Below are 17,800 nucleotides of genomic sequence, written 5' to 3' on the forward strand. Positions count from 1 at the left end.
TAGTTTTATTGCTTCTATATTAATTTCATCTGGACCTGTTGCTTTATGCATCTTTGTGGTTCTAACTGCATATTCTATTTCACTTCGCATTATTGATGGCCCTGATAAGTTTTCGGAAGGAAGTTTGCGCGTTGGTTGTGTTGGTCTTTCGTCATTAAAAAGTCTTTCTGCGTATTCTTTCCACGCCATTGCTTTCTCCTCTTCTGACTCTATGTATTCGTTTCTGTCGTTGCGTATTCTTGTTCTGTGGTGGCTTTTGTGTATATTCGATATTTCTTTGATCTTCTTATGTAGTCCAAAACTATCTCCTTTTTCCTGCAATTGTTCTATTTCGTTGCACCTTTCCACCATCCAAAGTTCTTTTGCTTTCTTAATTTTCTGGCGAATTTCTTTGTGTATCTGTTTGTATTTGTCTTGATTACGTTGTTGTTTATGTTGCCTTCGCTTTTCCATTAGATTTTTCTAATGTAGTTTAAAAGACATTTTTTCTATTTATTTCATATATGTTGGAATTGCTCTAATGATCAGAAGTCAACCATGTAAATTAGTTTTTATATTTGTTCTATATGTACGTGTAATGTAATGAAAATGGTGTTGAATGTATTTTATGTTCCTTTATTTCACCAATTAAAAACATGTGTGTGGTAACCTACATAACGTAACTCCGTAAGTAATGAAGTGAGTAACGTCCCATGACATCTGTCAACGTCAAAGTGTCATGTCATAGAACTACTACAATGTCAAGTATATGACAATATTTAATCAGTTTTTGAGGTAAAATAGTCCCTCCATGTTGAAACAAAAAAAAGCATGTTGACTCCGGGGACCATTTTACCCTTGCTTAGTCTACCAAATAAAGTTTTGAATTATACAGGAATATTTTTTATAATAATCAAATGTAGGTATATCATCTTTACAGAAATAATGGTTGCTGCTCTTAAGTACTTAAAAAATAGCCGAATATCATAATATATTGGTAAGTGAACAAAACGTAGACTACTTTGTAAGGGAGAGGTCAGAACATTATCGGTACTTTCTTTTAGGCAACAGATTACTCGAAAAGCCTTGGTCAATTTACTACAACATTGCCCAAAGAATTGGAGACTTACTTAAAGGGGACTTACTTTTAGAGATGGAAGACCTACTATTCGACATGACGAAGAAAAATATCCTACGAGTTTGAGGAGAGAAACTATATTAAATACAAGTTTTCTGAAAACAAGAAGTCAGCTGGAACGGCTTGGTTTAAAGATTTTCCAACTGATTTATCTTTTGTGTCTTTATTTTGCTATGTAAACACATTTCGACATGATGTCAGGACATTTATTAATTCCGCTATTAAATAGACTAACTCGATTAATTGCGGGGAGGATTGTATTTGTAACAATGAAAACAATTGATTGATTGTATTATTTTTATTATTATAAGAAGAAATATAATATTCCATTGTTAAAATGTAAAGTGACCAAGTGACCAGCAAGGAAATATATTTTCGTACGCGCTGCCAATGATCGAATTCAAAATTTCCGAGACTTCATGATTAACACGTGATTTCGACCAATATTGACCACTTACGGCGCGTAATTTTGGACGACTAATTTCAGTTTTTGTTTGCTAGACTATAGGCGCTTTGTTAGTTCCAAGAGTGGATGTGTTAGAACATTTGGAGCAAACAGATCTTCTCTAGTGCCTAGTACTTAGATCCCAATCCCAACTATGTCACGCTTATATTAAGTTCGAGCTTTCTTTAGATATGGTGATGAATGATTTTTAGAAACACCTTAAGTCAATGAATTATTAACGGGATTATTCGGTGGTCGTAATATGCTTTTGTATTAGCTGTTTTCGGTTTTGTAATGAATGTGGATAACAGCTGTAGTATCTTCAGAAATACTTCGTGTAAACTTAGCTTTAAGAAATACGTCAGAAGTAGAAGGCGATAGATTCGGAGGTTAGCTTGGCTCCGTATGTAAAAGCTTATATCGAAGTCAGTTTTGAGTTTTACAATTTAATAATAAAGTGCCAAACGCTAATTTAGAGCTTATTTGTTTTCTGCTCCTCGGTCACAACAACAGCCATTCTTGAGGAATATAATAACGCTACTGTATTGCCAAAATGTACTTGATAACTATCTATTGTTCTATCTATAACGTCATGCATTCAATGACATATGTGAAAATGATAGCAATTTGTTCTCCTTAAACGCCATATATCGATGGCTGGATTATTATTAATCGATCTTAGTTTTTTCATAGTTTTTTCGTCTCTTTTTACATCATCTAGTAAATTTCAAACACGTTAAACACTGCAAGTGTTTGGTACTTTTATCCAAACTTATTTTTTGGACTTGAACTGAACAATGGCTTTTTTACCGCCGAGCAAATTTTTTACCACTTTTATTTTTGCCGGTTTTAACGAACATCAGCTGATATTTGGTAGCTAAGATGGTAAATGAAAACAATAAAAAACAAATAACGATGAATTCTTTATTATAATAATATAACATGAATGTATATGCGATGAACAACAAGCCACGGTACAAATTATGAAGCATTTAATCACATTTACATAAACATTTAATGTTGAATGGTTGACAGTACCAAAAATAGTGTGTGCAATACTAAATTTTGATTTATAAGTTCCAGATTTTGATTAATTAAAGGAACACTTATTGTGTAAAATGTATTTTTTTCTCAGAAAATTTATATAGTATGTAAAAATACTTTGATGAGGAAACTAAAAATCTAATACAGTTCTAAAAAACAAAGGTGGCAAATAAGAGAGAGAGATAGACAAAAAGGTACAGCAATAGTAAGACATAGAAAAAAAAACAGCGAAAAAGAGGGAGACGAAATCTAAATACAGAGAAAATGAAAAAGACAAAAATCCATAATTAAAGTGATAATTAATTGAACAGAAAAAACACAACACAATGAAAGTGGCATAGATCTAAAGAAACCGATATAGTAGCAGATGGAGATACTGAGAAACGTAAGGAAGGCAAAGAAACAGACACAAATAGACAAAAAACAAATTAAGACAAAAGCGGGAAAAGAGAGAAAAAAATAGAAAGGGAAAGAGAGATATAAGTATGAAGAGACAAATATCTCGCAGAGAAAACAGCTAGTGATAGAAGCAATTTAGTCTAAAGATAAGAAAAAAAATTAAAGAAAAGTTAGATATACTGGATTGAAAATATCAAGAGAGGAAAGCTTTCAGAGAAGGACACAGAAAAATTAAGACAGAGCAAAATACACCTAAGGAACAAGAATAGCAGCAGATAAAAACGCATAAAAGGAGAAATCTGACAGATATGTATAGAAACAGATGATAAAACAAAAAATATACGGGCAAAGAAACAGAGCGAACAGGAGAGAGAAACCAGAAAGTAAAAGAATGGACAGAGCTAGTGACCCAAAGAAACTCATACAGAAGAAAAATGTGATAAATATGCAGAGAAAGATAAACAAAAAGATATAAGAATATAAGGAGGGAGAAGGAGGCAGAGAAAAAGAGACTGAGACAATTAAATATACAGAGAAATAAAGGAGATAAAAATATTGGAGGAAGTATTACAAAGAAACAGACACAGAAGCATATAAACACACAGAATAAGAAATGAGGCAAATTGAGACAATGGGATAGACAAAAAAAACAAAAGACAAAACTTGCAGAATATAATCCTCTTTATTAGGTAAAAAAAATTAAGAAAAGTTATTGTAATTGATTGATTGAAAGATGGACAAAAGAACAGATGTATACAGTGAAAAAGACAAAGAAAGAAAGATGAAAAGGAAGATCTAGAAGTAGATAAGGACAGGAAAACAGAATAGAGACAAAGAAGAATATAAAAAATGAGAAAAGCAGAAAAATAGAAAAAAAAGTACAGAGAGAGACAGAGACAAACATATCCACAGAGAAATGAGAAAAATGGAAGGGAAGGGATGAACGAGAGTGGGAGTGCAAGGGGAAGAGACGAAGAACTAGATAAGGGGTAAATAGAAAAGGGAGTAAAGATGCAGTGGAAGAGACTGAAGAAATGACAGAAATTGGTATAGAAAGTGACAAAAGCAGATTATAGAGAGAGAAGGAAATAATTTAATTATATTGCATATCCTATAAAGTATCGAGTCAATTCAGCTAATACGAAAAACACTACTCTTTTGGTACCGTAGCTTATTGTTCATATTTAAGTAGGTCAAAAATTTGGTAGCATTTTTATATTCTAATGAGTAGTATACAATGCATTCTATTCGGAAAACTTCTACTAAAGACTAAGAAGCAACTTAAAATATATAAGAATGTTTTGGCAGTACATTTAAAGCAAAAATATTTTAGTAATACATAAAGGTAAAGGTAATAAAAAAGTTTATGAGTATTTCTTTTATGTGCAGTTAATGTGCGTGTATATTACATTTTTATAATGTTTATTAATATTTATCACAAATTTTGAGCGACTATACTACTGATTCTAATAATATTATAACAAAATTATTTAACATAACTTTATAAAATCTCATAAAAAAGTTTATATCTGTTAATATTGTAAAGCTACAACCACATGAATGGTTTTATTAACAATTCTTAACAATAGATGGCGTTCCCAATGTTTTTAATTAGATGTGCGTCATAAAGTACTTGACTGTTATAAAGTACTGTACTATATTATGACTGATAAACATAAAAGAAAACCAATCATAACGGGGGAGAAACAATAATTCAAAAGCAATAAGTCCAAAGTAGATGCAATTATCATCATTAATGAAAAAATTCAGAGAATTTAACAGACTGATACATGTTTTTTTTATAGATTTTAGCATTCAACAAAGTTCTAGTCAAAGACTAATCAATTCATGATCACTCCACATAGCTATTTTTTTTAGTATGTAGGGAGAATTCTCCCTATTTCAGAGACTTGCCTATAGGTTTTTTTCTTAGTAAAACCGAAACAAAAGTAAAATCTTTTGGTTTGCTGAATCGAACTGTCATCAATTTTTCTTTATATGTTGCGGCTTTGAATGGAGTTTGGCCAATCGATATATCGTTCTTTTATGGATTTTACGTAAGAATTCGACAAAGTTCGAGTGGGGACCAATAGTTTCATGCTACAGAACTAAATCATCAAAATTATACTTTATAACCAAGATAAATGTTAAAAAGTCCACCAAGGTGCAGTCACGAGCTGATAATAAATAAAAATAGGTATAATACAACAAAAAAATATTAAAATGTGTATAGATAATCAATTTGTGGAATTTTTGGAAGCATTTAAAGAAAACATGAGAACATTAACATTTACAAGAGTTGATGAATGATCGATATTAGCTATATAAAGCAGTTAATAGTTAGAAAATTTAAATACATATTGCTTTACGTAGCCAATTCCTGTTAATAAATAGGGAGAAGATCTATTTTGTCCCTATAAACTATTGCAGATGTATGTATTTTCAGACTAGAACCAGAAGTAAAAAAACTTTAATGATGACTCCGAATCTGTCATGAGTGTTTGTGTATCTTTTGTAGTTTTGCCTACACTGAAACTCAGACGGATTCACGGATAGACGGACCACACAAAAGTAATAAATAAAAGTTTTAAAAATTTGTATTTCGAATCAATTAAAGAATACCAACACAGATGTAATTTCCGAGGAACATATGCAGATAAGACTGCTACAGCGTCTTTCACTGTAGGCTTTCTGAAAACAGAAAGATGTTATTACAGTATTTTATAATATTTCCACATAACTTTTACTGCTCAACCGAACTCCATCATCAGTTTTTCTATATCTTTTACAGTTTTGGCTGTATTAATCCTCGGACGGACACATACAATTAAAGAATAGATCTTGATAGATAAAAATGTTCTCCCCACTTTTTGATTAATGTACTATTGATACGATTTTAAAGTAAATACTGTTTTCAAATTCGGTCGCTATAGCGCTGTTGTGCCGACGATATTTGAAGTATGTACGCTATATATCTGTCATATGTCAAGAAGAAACCGGGCGCCATTATTTTCATTCATATTTTTGTTTATTTTAAACGACTCCGTCAAACTAAGTGAGATTCGGTTTCTTACATTCGTCGTAAGATTAATAAACTTTGTGCAGAAAATATTTGTGCGCTATAAAAGATTTGGTGCAGATTACAACGACCTGGTTTTTAGCCGGTTATTAAACCGGAGCTATATTCGGTTGATAAACCGGATCTATGTCCGGCTAAGTCTGATATATGCAACATTATGGGATCTTGTAAGTACATGAAAATGTATTGACGATTTTTAACAAAAAATGGATAGTTATTGATTTATTCTGAACAATTATTAGGATAAAAGCCGGATCTGTGGACAAACACCTATGATATTTCACCAAGCTGGCTTTGTAGCCAAATTGTAGAAAACCCGGGTCGTTAACAAGGCGGAAATCTACACTCACCATAAAAATGTTTGGTATTACAGATTACTAGAGGGTAAAAAAGCAGAGGCGTTGATATTTTGCTCACTTACTCATCTAATATGCTGATAATCTGGATCTATGGCGGTTTGGCAGTGGTTTATGTAATACTATGCGATCCTGTTAACTAAAACGGGTATATCGACGGTTTGTAACATAATGTGGATATTGATTGATTTATTCTAAACAATTCTTGTATTTAATGCAGGATGTGTAAACAAACATTTCCGGTTTTTCGACTAAGCAGTTTTTGCAGCCGGATTAGTGAAAGCTGAGTTATTAACACGAGGGTAATCTTCACTTAGGACAAAGCATTTGGTGTACAACATGAACAAAGGGGAAAGAGGACAGACATTAATATTTTTCCCATTTACTTCATCTAATATACTGAGTAAGGGCTATTTTTCACAACCCGGTTTTTAGCCGGACATAACGCAGGCTGATGAACCAAATTTATGAACTGTCGACAGTGTTTTATGCAACACTGACTGATCTTGTTAACTAAACCTGGAATATCGACGCTATTGACAATAAAATGGATATTAATCGATTTGTTTTGAACTTAAGATAAGCACCGCCGGTTTTCTCAATCTTGTAATATATACAGATAGGCAAAAAACCGTGTCGTTATCAAGGGACGTAAATTAATTAAACTCACAAAATCACCGGATTATTTGGCTGAGAGTAATTTAATTACCTTTCTTTCCCTCCAGGACAGATATTTATCGAGTTATTCTCAACAATTTCTCCGTTGAACGGCGAAACTGTGGACAGACATCATAGGTTTTTCACCGACTCGGTTTTTCAGTCGGATTAGCAAAAAATCGGCAATATTCACTCCCAAAATATTTGGATGTACAACATTAACCAAGGGGTAAAACAGAACGTACACTGATTTTATACTTGCTTACCTCTTCACGATCCGATTTTTAGCTGAATATAGAGGCGGCAAATTAACCGGATCTATGTCCGGTTGAGTATTTTATGCAACACTATATATTTCGAACAGTTCCTACGTTAAATGTCAGATATTTGGAGACGTGTCTCCGGTTTTTACCAGAATGGCGGAAAACCGTGTTAACAAGAAGCTTAAACTAATTACACTCAAGACAGGATCGAACAATTTGGCTAGGAATAATCTAATCACGTTCCCCTTCGAGAGCCATGACACCTTGTAGTGCTCAAAACTAGGGACTCTTTATGCTCGGCCATAGTAGTTAATATACCCCATCCTACATCCATTCCCTAGCTTCTCGAGAAAAACATTGACCAGGAACAATCTAAGCAGCCGGATACTATGGAACTGGATCATGCTGCAAGCCACACTTCCATGGATGAAAAAGAACTACTAAAAAGTACCCCACAAAACCGCGATTAAGTTTGACAAATACTGAAAAAGGCGAGTAAGTGCCGCTGAAATAAGGCCTCGATGAAAATAAGGCACTAAAACCTATTCAGGTAGCCATAAATATAGAGCTAAGGTGTACAAAAAAGATTTTTAAGGTCATGTTGTTAGGCAGGTTTGTGATGCCAAGGTATCCCTTTATCTACAATCTGCAATCAACGTCCTTAAAGTCCTGATATAGTCATCAACGACTACGAGTTGTTTCTGTATTTAAAAGACCTGTCTCATTAAATCCTCGATGATGATTACGCCAAAACGACATAGTTGCAGTTGTTGTACACTCAGACAGCAGCTGTCTAATTGAACGACAATCACAAGGATTTTTTATGAAAATAGAAAAAAGTTTGTAAGACACAATAAATGCCTCAATGTTGATGAAAATTATATAAAAAAAAAGTAAATTAAAGCGAATTTCATGTTAAAATAAAATTGTAAAAGTTCTAATTGATTTTTTTTTATTTCTAAACGGTACTTACTTAAAAACATACTTATATATCAACAGCGATCATAAACTTGATCAAAAACAATTTAATCACAAAATATCACTCGGTTTTAGTAATCTTGGAAGACATCTGGCGATTAATAATCACCAAAGACGCCACTAAGGGTAATACTGAGAATAGGACGACGGCGTGGTGGCCGATCTGATTGCACACGACGCCAAACATGATAGGAACCGTCAAACCAGCACCTACGCTTATAGATTCGTTCGTTTTCTTCAGATCGTTATTATTTCGTTCCGTCAAGATGTCCTCCCATAGATCGAATATCAAAGTGCGCGACAGTACCACGGGAATGCAAAGTAGAGCATAAAATACATAAGCTGGGGAATAACACGCCAGCAAGGAAGATATTAGGAGAACGGCAAACGAATAGTTTAATAGTAAATTGGGCGGGATGTTTGTGAGCTTTTTCTTCAATCTCTCACTACAATAAATCCCTATAAACATCAGAGCGTTCATGTACGACGTCGTGTAACCGATAGCCACTGAATCTGCTTCATAATTGTGCTTCAATATTTGAGTAAACTTCGAGAAGAAAATCGACGTGCTGGCACTGAAACAGTACTTAATGGCCATCACGTCCCAGTTTGTCTCGTAGTGGGAATTGTTGAATTCAGCAACGCTGCCCTTGACTGTTTGTGCTGCCCTCTGGAATACTGCTATGTCGCTGCCCTCTACTGGACCGTCATCGATGTCCTTGACGAAAGTTAAAATACCTGAAAAATAAGGATTCGTTACTGGGTGACATGGAAAAGTACCATCAATCCATTAGTCTAGTCTTTGTGAAATACGATCTCCAAACTTGCTAATTTTTTTTCCAATATAAATATATCTAAATGTTTAAGTCTGTTCATTTTCCGCCTGTTGCTGAAGAAGATGTAACATCACTTCTATCACTGTTGAAAGTAATTAAAAATAATATTTAAATACATACCGATGCTCAAAATGGTTAGGAATGCTGCCAAGAAACAAGGAATAGCGAAACTAACGTCGAATAGACAACCAGCAACGATCGGTCCTATCAAATAGCCAGCGCTTGTTATAATATGGAATGTCATCAATTGGAATTGAGTATCATCTGCTGGCGTTCTTTTTAATATCATAGTTTTTAGAATACTGCTAGTTTGATTTGTAGAAGCTGAAAACATAAAAAGATGAAGATAAAAGTTATGAAAGAATAATCATCAAAAATGGTTGAAAACTATTAAGGAAAACCACAAAGTGAAATTCAAAGAGACAGCTGACACTTAAAAGTTATCAAACTAATATATCTCTACTATATACGAAGTTTTGAGTATGAAAAAGCTGATTTCCAAATGGGTGCCGGGTTTTCTCACACCAGAGCAAAACCAACAACCACTTCATGAGTCTGGTCACTGTTTGGACACGTTGAATCGGAATAAGTCGGAGTTGTCGCATCAGTATGTCATACTGGATGAAACATTGATCCATCACATCACTCCGGAATCAAATCGGCCGTCATCTAAGTGGACAGTACCCGGAGAAAACCGTCCAAAGCAACCAAAGACGCAACAAATCGCCGGAAAGGTTGTGGCCTTTGTATTTTGAGCGTTTGAAGACTGAAATCGCAAAAAAAGGGTCTCATTTTTTAACGAAACAATTGTTGTTTCATCAAGATAATGTAGCGTGTCACATCGGCAAAAATACACGAATTGGGCTTTGAATTCCTTCCGCATCCACCTTATATTCCAGATCTGGCATCCAGCGACTTCTCCGATGAGAAAGTAATCACTGAATCTGAAGATTATTTTGAAGGCAAAGATAAATCGATTTACAAGGGAGGCATCGAACAATTAGAAAACGTTGGAATGATTGTATCGCCACTACAAGAGATTATTTTTATGAATAAAGAATAATACAATGCACCGTGTCACAAGTCGATGTAAGCGATAGCAAAAATGAAAGAATTGGGCTTGGAATTGCTTCCACATCCACCTTATATTCCAGATCTGGTCCCCAGCGACTACCATCTTTCTTCCGATCTAAAAAAAATGCTCCATTGCAAGATATTATCGGTCTGATGAGGAATTAATCACTGAAACTGAACACTATTTTGAAGGCAAAGATAAATATTGACCGACGTAGTAACCGTAGCTTATTTCCGATGATAATAACATATCGCCAAAAATACTGTTTAAACACTCAACAAAACTACTAAATTGCTTTACCTTCCTTAAATTTAAATAATTACTTACCAAAAATACATCTTGCAAATATGGTAAACCAATAACTGTTGGTTACAAACAATAAAGAATGGCATACACCTGCGATATTTAAAATAGAGTACAGAGCGGCTTTCCGTCCTTGGAAGTTTACTAAGTCCCTCTAAAATGTTATAAAAATATTAATACTTTCATTAACGAGCAAACCAAAACGTACAGCAAACAGTAATTATGCTGAATTTTCATCACACAGGTTTTAAAAGGCATTGCTTTAGTAAAACATGGCAATGAAACAGATAACACTAGTACTTAGCACTACTTAAAATTTCTCAGACACGCCACTGAATGAATGTCAAACTTATAATTGTTTAGCCCGTGAAAGGAGTCTGGAGTCTGGCAAAAATACCACATTCGTGCTAACTGGCGCAACCTCTTCATAAGTTAGAACACTTTATAACAGATGATTTGACAGACAAATGTATAAATGTTTAAATAAAATCATTTATATTACGATTTTTTAGTACCAGTTTATAAGGACAATACAATCCTTGATGGAAAAGAGATCAGAATTAGAAACACTGGGCAGAAACTATAACAAGCATATAATAACGTAAAGATAGTGTGTGGATGGCCATGGAAAGTATAGAGGTAATCAAAATGACTCTGACATAAGCAGATGTCAGTGTGTGTCATGGAAAGCATGTCAAATCCAGTATAATCAGCCCAGAGGCTTAAGTGGGTAGCACATGTGTAGTGTCAATGACTTATTGCTCATCAAATGAATATGGGTGAAGAATCCAGTGAGCTACAAACCCATAGGTCAGCTAACATTTAGATGAATGTCTTATTGGTTGAATGTATAAGGTTGAAGTGCCATAGGAATATAAGACTGGAGAGAACATTTCATGGAAAGAAGTAGATGAATTCAAATCTCATATGCAGCAAAGACCTATGAAAGGTATAAAACTACAGAGAGAGTTTAATTGCTTGTTATAAATGACTGAAATTATATCTTATAATTAGAATTAATAATAAAAATATGCTTACTACAATATCACCAGACAGTAGTTGTGCTAATAAAGTTGTTACTGCCAAAATTCCACAAGTTACATTGTCTCCACCTAGAACTATCATATATGGTGGCAGGAATGCATATATAAGGCCAAAACTCAATGAGTCCTTAAACAAAAAGATGCTCAAATTTATTGTAAAAGTAATTATTAAATAAATGTAAATTAACATTTTTTCTATGCCCTATATTTAAAGTACTCTTTATTTTACTCATTTGTATGAATAAAATGCTCTTTCTGGTTTAGATGACAAAAATCTACATAAACAAAAAGTCTTTAAGTCTATTTATACAGCGGTATCTCTCTGAGAGAATATAATCAAACCGATATTTGTAATTTTTGTCTTAATGTAAGTAATGAAATATTAAATTTGAAAACTTGAAGCATTTATATTTGAAATCAATGCTTATCATTCTGTTTTATGAGTTCTAGCAAAGAATATAGACCCTAAGCGTCTATATTCTTTGGTTCTAGTAATATCCAACCAATAAATACTGTTATTAATTATCAGATAGTTTAAAAATCATTAAGCCAGAAATGTGTCATATCTTAAAATATGTATTTAAAGTGCCAAAATGTCAATATATTGAAGGCAGGTGGAGCTCCATCCAAAATCAATTAAATAAGTATATTGTATTCAACATCAATAAATATGATATCTCAATCAGATATAAATATTTCATATTTGTTTTATGGATTTCTTTTAAAAATGCTCTTTAAAGGTTTATAAATCAATAATAATTTCAGTAAATATCAAGTAAATTTTGAATTGTCTCAAAAGTAACCAAATAAAAAACTATAACATAACAAAAGAATGTAGGGAGATTCATTTAAAAAATAAGAATACAAAGAATGTTTGTATAATTTACATTACTATTTACAAAATAAACAGGATATTCCAAAAATTGTAACCTTGAAAAGAATATTTCTAGAATTAATATTCTAGTTTACAGCAATCAGTGTACAGGTAAGTAAATATAAAATATAATAGGATTAAATAATGTGTATTTTATTGGCAAGGCAGATTGTAATTTTTTCTAAAATAAGTACAGTATTTATGACACTGTATATAGGTAATGAAGATTGTACTTACAAAAAGAGTGATGAGTTGAAGTTTGAAAATATCATCAGCAGATTCCATTCTTGTAGAGTTATGTTTCAACAAATAAACATTTTTTTTTTCTAATTCACTAATGGTCTCTTCAGTGACTGGTGAAAAAACAAGTATGCCTCTTAATTTGTCAAGGCTTTTTTATTTTTGTGGTTTTACGCATCAGTAAATTGTTCTTAGTATAATAATATAATCTATTACAGTAGAATACTTGTTATTTTCATCATTATCTGAAAAACATTGTTGGAGTTGACAATTACTAGAATTTTGAAATTTCAAAACACTTAAATTTTTCTGACATGTAGATGTCATTAACAGTCATTAACGACCAGCTGACATAATAATAAATGTCAGTTGATATTTATTTAAATCTTCATTCATAAATGTTTAAAACTGGTCCTGTACCTAGTAAATAACTGAACAAAATAAATTTGTAAACAATAACAATGTGGTCAGGATTGTTTATAATTGTACATAACCACAAAATACTTTATTTGGTCACGTATTTTGACATTGGTTTATGTATATCTAACATTAAAACTTAATTTATTATAACACGTCATTTAAAGCAATTCAAAAATGTGAAGGACAATAATTATTAACTATTTATCTTATCATTTCTACTTATATCACGTTTGATCAGTATCAAATACAAATAGTGTTGCACTTATATGGATTAAATAATTTACATGAGCCCTCTTTTGAATAATTTCAGCTACCATGGGTACCACAAAGACCATCAATTTAATTTACATAATTTCTTTTATGGTAGGTATACTTAAAAAAAATATTTTTTTCAATATTCCTAATACATTTATAATTAATTTTAAGGATTTATTTGCTGTTGGATTAACGTTTCCTCTATTTGGTAATTACTTAAGAGACTTGGGGGCGTCGCATACCACTATAGGATTAATTTCTTCAGCATATTCTGCAATTCAAGTTTTATCGGGACCTCTTATAGTAAGTAGGTTTAATATCAATTACAGAGAGTGCAAAACTGTACAAATTATTTAATTAAAATTATAACTAAAACATTCATTCTGTGTTTAAATTGTCTGTCTCTAAATTGTTATATATATTTAGGTAATTCTGAATAGTCCTTGGCCCTATATCCTAACATAAGCAACAAATTACAATATACAGGTATATAAACTAATCCTGCTGACTTTTGACCTTATTTTATATTATAACAACCATACTTTCAGTGCTCCCAGAAAATCTGGAGAAATTATTTCCCTATCAGGGGAAGTCTAGGATGGCACCAATTGCTGTCAAACTAAGAGAACTAGCAAACCTGAGAAACACTTGGGTTGGGTAGTATATGTTGATAAAGGGGACTGATATTGGTATAATCCAAGACAGCAACAAAGTTAAACACAGTTCATGACATTTGACCACCAATCTTTCTATTATTTAAACAATTTTTGTTTCAGGGTAGTTGGAGTGATATTAGAGATAGAAGAACTGTTTTAAAATGGACTCTATTAATGTGTGCAGCATGTTATGGTCTTTTAGGAACAACGAAGTCAATTGTTTTTATACTTCTACTGAGGTTTCTCTTAGGTGAGTTGGAAAAAGAGACATGATACTTATGACAACTTTCTCTTCTCTAGTTGTCTTCGCTTAACAGAAAAATCACATTTTTCCATTAATCAAAAATTGCAAAAGCAGTTCCACTTGAATCATCGAAATATGTAAACTAATGAACCTAATGAACTCAAATTTTGATTAGGTATAATTAGAAGTTTCCTTTTTTCATAAGTTCTATGCATTTATAAATTAGTAGCGAGACTTACAAAATAATTGTATATTGATGGTTTTATGTTTTGTCTTCTTTAATTATTATAGGTGTTGTCAAACATACTCAAAGTATCTGTAAAGCTGTGATAACTGATTTGGTTTCTCCAGAGGAACAAAATGACATTTTTGGAAAATCTGCATCAGTTGCTTCATTAGGATTTATTGTTGGACCATTTGTTGGAGGAAATCTATCAGAATTAAACCATGGTTTCACTTATGTGTGCATACTTACTGGATTACTCTTTATTATTAATTATGGTAAGTAATTTACATTATAAAATATCTAGACATAGACATTTGTGACATTATAAAAGAGGTCTATGGGCCTTAAAGACCTTTCTACACTATGCATATATTTTGTATCTCTAATTTACTTTCAAAGACTATCTATTCACTTTCCAATATTTTGGAAGATTAAGGGCACAGACTGAATTTTCCTGCACAATTTTCTTCACAGAGAAAACTGTTTTCAATTTGTCAATTATATAATAGAACTATTTTCTGTTGTAGTTTGTGCCTGTTATCTACCAGAAAATACCAAAGGGAGCAAACCACGAAACTCAACCAACAACGCCATTGGCTGGCAAACCATCACAGCCGAGTTCAAAAGATCTGTAAACGAAATAGTATCCATTGATTGGAAGATTCACTGGGATACTTTCCTCTTAAAATTTCTTTTAGGTTTGACCATAACGGTGTACTTTTCAAATCAAGCCATATATTTAAGAGAAACATTCCAGATGTCCCAGAAACATATTGGATATATGATCTCTTTATTCAGTACGATAGGAATGATATCTGGTTTGTGCCTGAAAAAAGTGGATAGTTTCTTAAATAATGTGGACGTGTACGCAAAGATGGGTGTATGGTTTGGAGTTTTCGCACTCTGTTTCATAGCAATGTACCTATCGCCAAATTTTGTAGTGTTTATGTTTTTCCTCGCACCACTCTCTCTGGCAGCAACAGCCATGAGAGTTGCCAGCATGGAATTGATGTTCAAGAAGACGGAAGCCTTGCATCGAGGATCACTGTCTGGAGCTTCGAACAGTGTTATGTCAGTCGCGAGGTTTATGACTCCCTTGTTTACTGGGATCACTAGTGACATTTTTAGTGAGAAATCTGTGATGTTAATAGCAGTTTTTCCTGCTAGCATAGGAATGTTTGTTAGTTTATATACAAAGAGAAAATATGATAGATCTGTTAAAAATAAATAGTATTTTGTTGTTTCTAGTTTAATTTCATACCTTTCGCATCTAACAATAGTTTCCCCAAAAACCACAAACATTTAAATTGTATCATTCTTAAACCAATTTTAAATTAATAATAGAAAACTCTTCCAAGCAAAAGAAATTACCAATTTAATTTTGAATGTTTTCATTTTCTGTTTTGGGATCTGTAGTGTAGAGAAAATTTAGTTACCTACTCCCCAATCCTATTTCAAGTTGATTATACAAAGTATCTTTCTCAATTTGTTCGTTTATTCTTTTTCTATACATACTTTACTGTATTTGTTAATCAAAGAAGAAAATACACAGTAAAAAAACATAAAACTCTACTGCAAATAGAGGATGATACCTGCACAATTGTAAATTCAGCTCTGTTATGCACAAATCGAATTTTAAGTGTGTAAACACAGGGTACATAAGAAAGAACATTTTGTAGCAATATCTTGGGAGTGTCAATGTTCAAACATCTTTAATAAAACTAAAAAGAAGAGTATAAAAATATTTTATTTAATAATAAATTATAATTTACGTAAAAAATCAAACCACAAAAATCATCTACAAAACTTACTATGTAATGTTGTATATAACTTATTAGCTTTCCTTAATCCAAAACCAGGCATTTCTGCTAATTGCAACTCGGAAGCTTGTAAAATACGGTCTAAGGTTTTAAATTTATCTATGAGTGCCATGGCATCTGATTTATTGACTATTCTTATAGATGTCAACACCTGTATTAGCTAAAAAGTTAACATCAAATATAATTGTTATAGGTTACATCACACAGGCTGCTAAATTGGTCTAATCAAACATGAAGACATAGAAAACTACTAATATAGGGTCTTGAGTTAAGTGAAATCAAACATGAAGACATAGAAAACTTCTAATATAGGGTCTTGAGTTAAGCGCTTTTCTAAATATTTATGTGATATCTTTGAAATTTAAAAATATGACTGGTGTAATAGAGAGTGTATTTTTATCCAACAGTATATATTACTTTGATAAATGTTAATCAAAAAAATTTCTCAAATATGCTAACATTTAAATAAAAAAATCATACTCTTAAATATGGTGACGACTCCCCCTTCTCTTTTATATAATCTGCTGGTTTGTTCTCGTAAATTTTATATGTTTCTATTATCTTTCCGGCTTCTTCTGCACTCCATGCCAAAATTAATGTTAAATCAGCTAATATACATATTCTTGTTAAATTTTTTAAAACATGATGGGGATCTTTAACATCTATCTGAAACACAGGTGTGTAAAAACTAGGTATGTAGGGCAACAGCAAATTTAATAAAAAATAACAAAGCCAATATTGTACTTTTAAAAATGATCAATTTTTTATTTACGTTCTACAAGAAGTCATTTCAAATTACCTGTACTAATAACACCCTTAACTGATATGATTGCCCTAATTTCTTAAGTCTGTCGTGAATATAATCCGGATTTAGATTATGGTAACGAATCGATAAAAACAAAGCACATGTAGTGGAACCCATCTCATAGTCAGGAGTAATGTCCTCATACTCCCAGGGAACATTATGGATAGCTTTAAGTAGAGGGTTGCCTCTCTGTTTTGGATTTACTAAAATACAATGAGTTTTACTAGATACTTTGCCTTTATCTGTACTAGATGCTTCAGTTGAGGTACCTAAAATGGGTTTCATTAAAGACCATAAACATTCATAATTTAAAGTTAAGATACTTTACTTGCATTTTGTTCGTCACCAAAAAAATCAGTCTCAAATTCACTTGCAATATTTTGTAAATCATCCATAACTACAATAAATATTTTTGTTTGTATTTTTAATTTGAGGTTAATGTTGAGCACAGTACATAACCCTCTAGTAGTAAGTCTTAGAGAAAGATTTGGGAGAGTTTCTAGCGCCAAATACGGACGGGCCGAAACTAATTTCCTTTGACGGCAAATTTAAAGCAGGTTATGAAATTTTTTCGATTTGGAATATTATACTATTTTGGTATTGTACCTTCTCTTTTAGCAATGTTTATTAGATATATAAAAATTGACGTACTGTTTTTATCTGCT

At 32.3% G+C, this 17,800-nt stretch overlaps 3 protein-coding genes across 3 annotated transcripts; 1 reads left to right on the forward strand and 2 right to left on the reverse strand.

The window, feature by feature from the left end:
- Positions 1–2,466: 2,466 nt before the first annotated feature.
- LOC140444150 (uncharacterized) lies at positions 2,467–12,995 on the reverse strand. The gene is made up of 5 exons (XM_072535831.1): positions 12,707–12,995; positions 11,591–11,722; positions 10,577–10,706; positions 9,295–9,498; positions 2,467–9,076 (listed from the first exon to the last, which is right to left on the reverse strand). The coding sequence occupies exons 1-5, from the start codon at positions 12,752–12,754 to the stop codon at positions 8,400–8,402; spliced, it is 1,191 nt and encodes a 396-aa protein (XP_072391932.1). The 5' UTR covers positions 12,755–12,995; the 3' UTR covers positions 2,467–8,399.
- A 192-nt stretch (positions 12,996–13,187) lies between these two features.
- On the forward strand, positions 13,188–15,750 carry LOC140444149 (major facilitator superfamily domain-containing protein 9-like). Its single transcript, XM_072535830.1, has 5 exons — positions 13,188–13,492; positions 13,556–13,687; positions 14,161–14,290; positions 14,576–14,785; positions 15,038–15,750. Exons 1-5 carry the CDS (start codon positions 13,445–13,447, stop codon positions 15,739–15,741), a joined length of 1,224 nt encoding a protein of 407 aa, XP_072391931.1. The 5' UTR covers positions 13,188–13,444; the 3' UTR covers positions 15,742–15,750.
- A 492-nt stretch (positions 15,751–16,242) lies between these two features.
- Positions 16,243–17,598, reverse strand: Ercc1 (DNA excision repair protein Ercc1). The gene is made up of 4 exons (XM_072533874.1): positions 17,464–17,598; positions 17,130–17,404; positions 16,811–16,996; positions 16,243–16,490 (listed from the first exon to the last, which is right to left on the reverse strand). Exons 1-4 carry the CDS (start codon positions 17,528–17,530, stop codon positions 16,305–16,307), a joined length of 714 nt encoding a protein of 237 aa, XP_072389975.1. The 5' UTR covers positions 17,531–17,598; the 3' UTR covers positions 16,243–16,304.
- Between the last annotated feature and the right edge of the window lie 202 nt (positions 17,599–17,800).

The sequence above is a fragment of the Diabrotica undecimpunctata genome, chromosome 6, assembly GCF_040954645.1.
Source record: "Diabrotica undecimpunctata isolate CICGRU chromosome 6, icDiaUnde3, whole genome shotgun sequence".
Lineage (NCBI taxonomy): Eukaryota > Metazoa > Arthropoda > Insecta > Coleoptera > Chrysomelidae > Diabrotica > Diabrotica undecimpunctata.

Bases quoted from the DNA above. Each gene is read 5' to 3' on its own strand.
- LOC140444150 (XM_072535831.1), bottom strand. From the start codon at position 12,754: ATGGAATCTGCTGATGATATTTTCAAACTTCAACTCATCACTCTTTTT. The intron at 11,723-12,706 runs GTAAGTACAATC...TTTTTGTTTAAG, and splicing joins TTCAACTCATCACTCTTTTT to GACTCATTGAGTTTTGGCCT. The intron at 9,499-10,576 runs GTAAGTAATTAT...TTATGTTTTCAG, and splicing joins ATTTGCAAGATGTATTTTTG to CTTCTACAAATCAAACTAGC.
- LOC140444149 (XM_072535830.1), top strand. From the start codon at position 13,445: ATGGGTACCACAAAGACCATCAATTTAATTTACATAATTTCTTTTATG. The intron at 13,688-14,160 runs GTAAGTAGGTTT...TTTTTGTTTCAG, and splicing joins TTTTATCGGGACCTCTTATA to GGTAGTTGGAGTGATATTAG. The intron at 14,786-15,037 runs GTAAGTAATTTA...TTTCTGTTGTAG, and splicing joins ACTCTTTATTATTAATTATG to TTTGTGCCTGTTATCTACCA.
- Ercc1 (XM_072533874.1), bottom strand. From the start codon at position 17,530: ATGGATGATTTACAAAATATTGCAAGTGAATTTGAGACTGATTTTTTT. The intron at 16,997-17,129 runs GTAATTTGAAAT...CCTGTGTTTCAG, and splicing joins TAAGGGTGTTATTAGTACAG to ATAGATGTTAAAGATCCCCA. The intron at 16,491-16,810 runs GTATGATTTTTT...TTAACTTTTTAG, and splicing joins AGTCGTCACCATATTTAAGA to CTAATACAGGTGTTGACATC.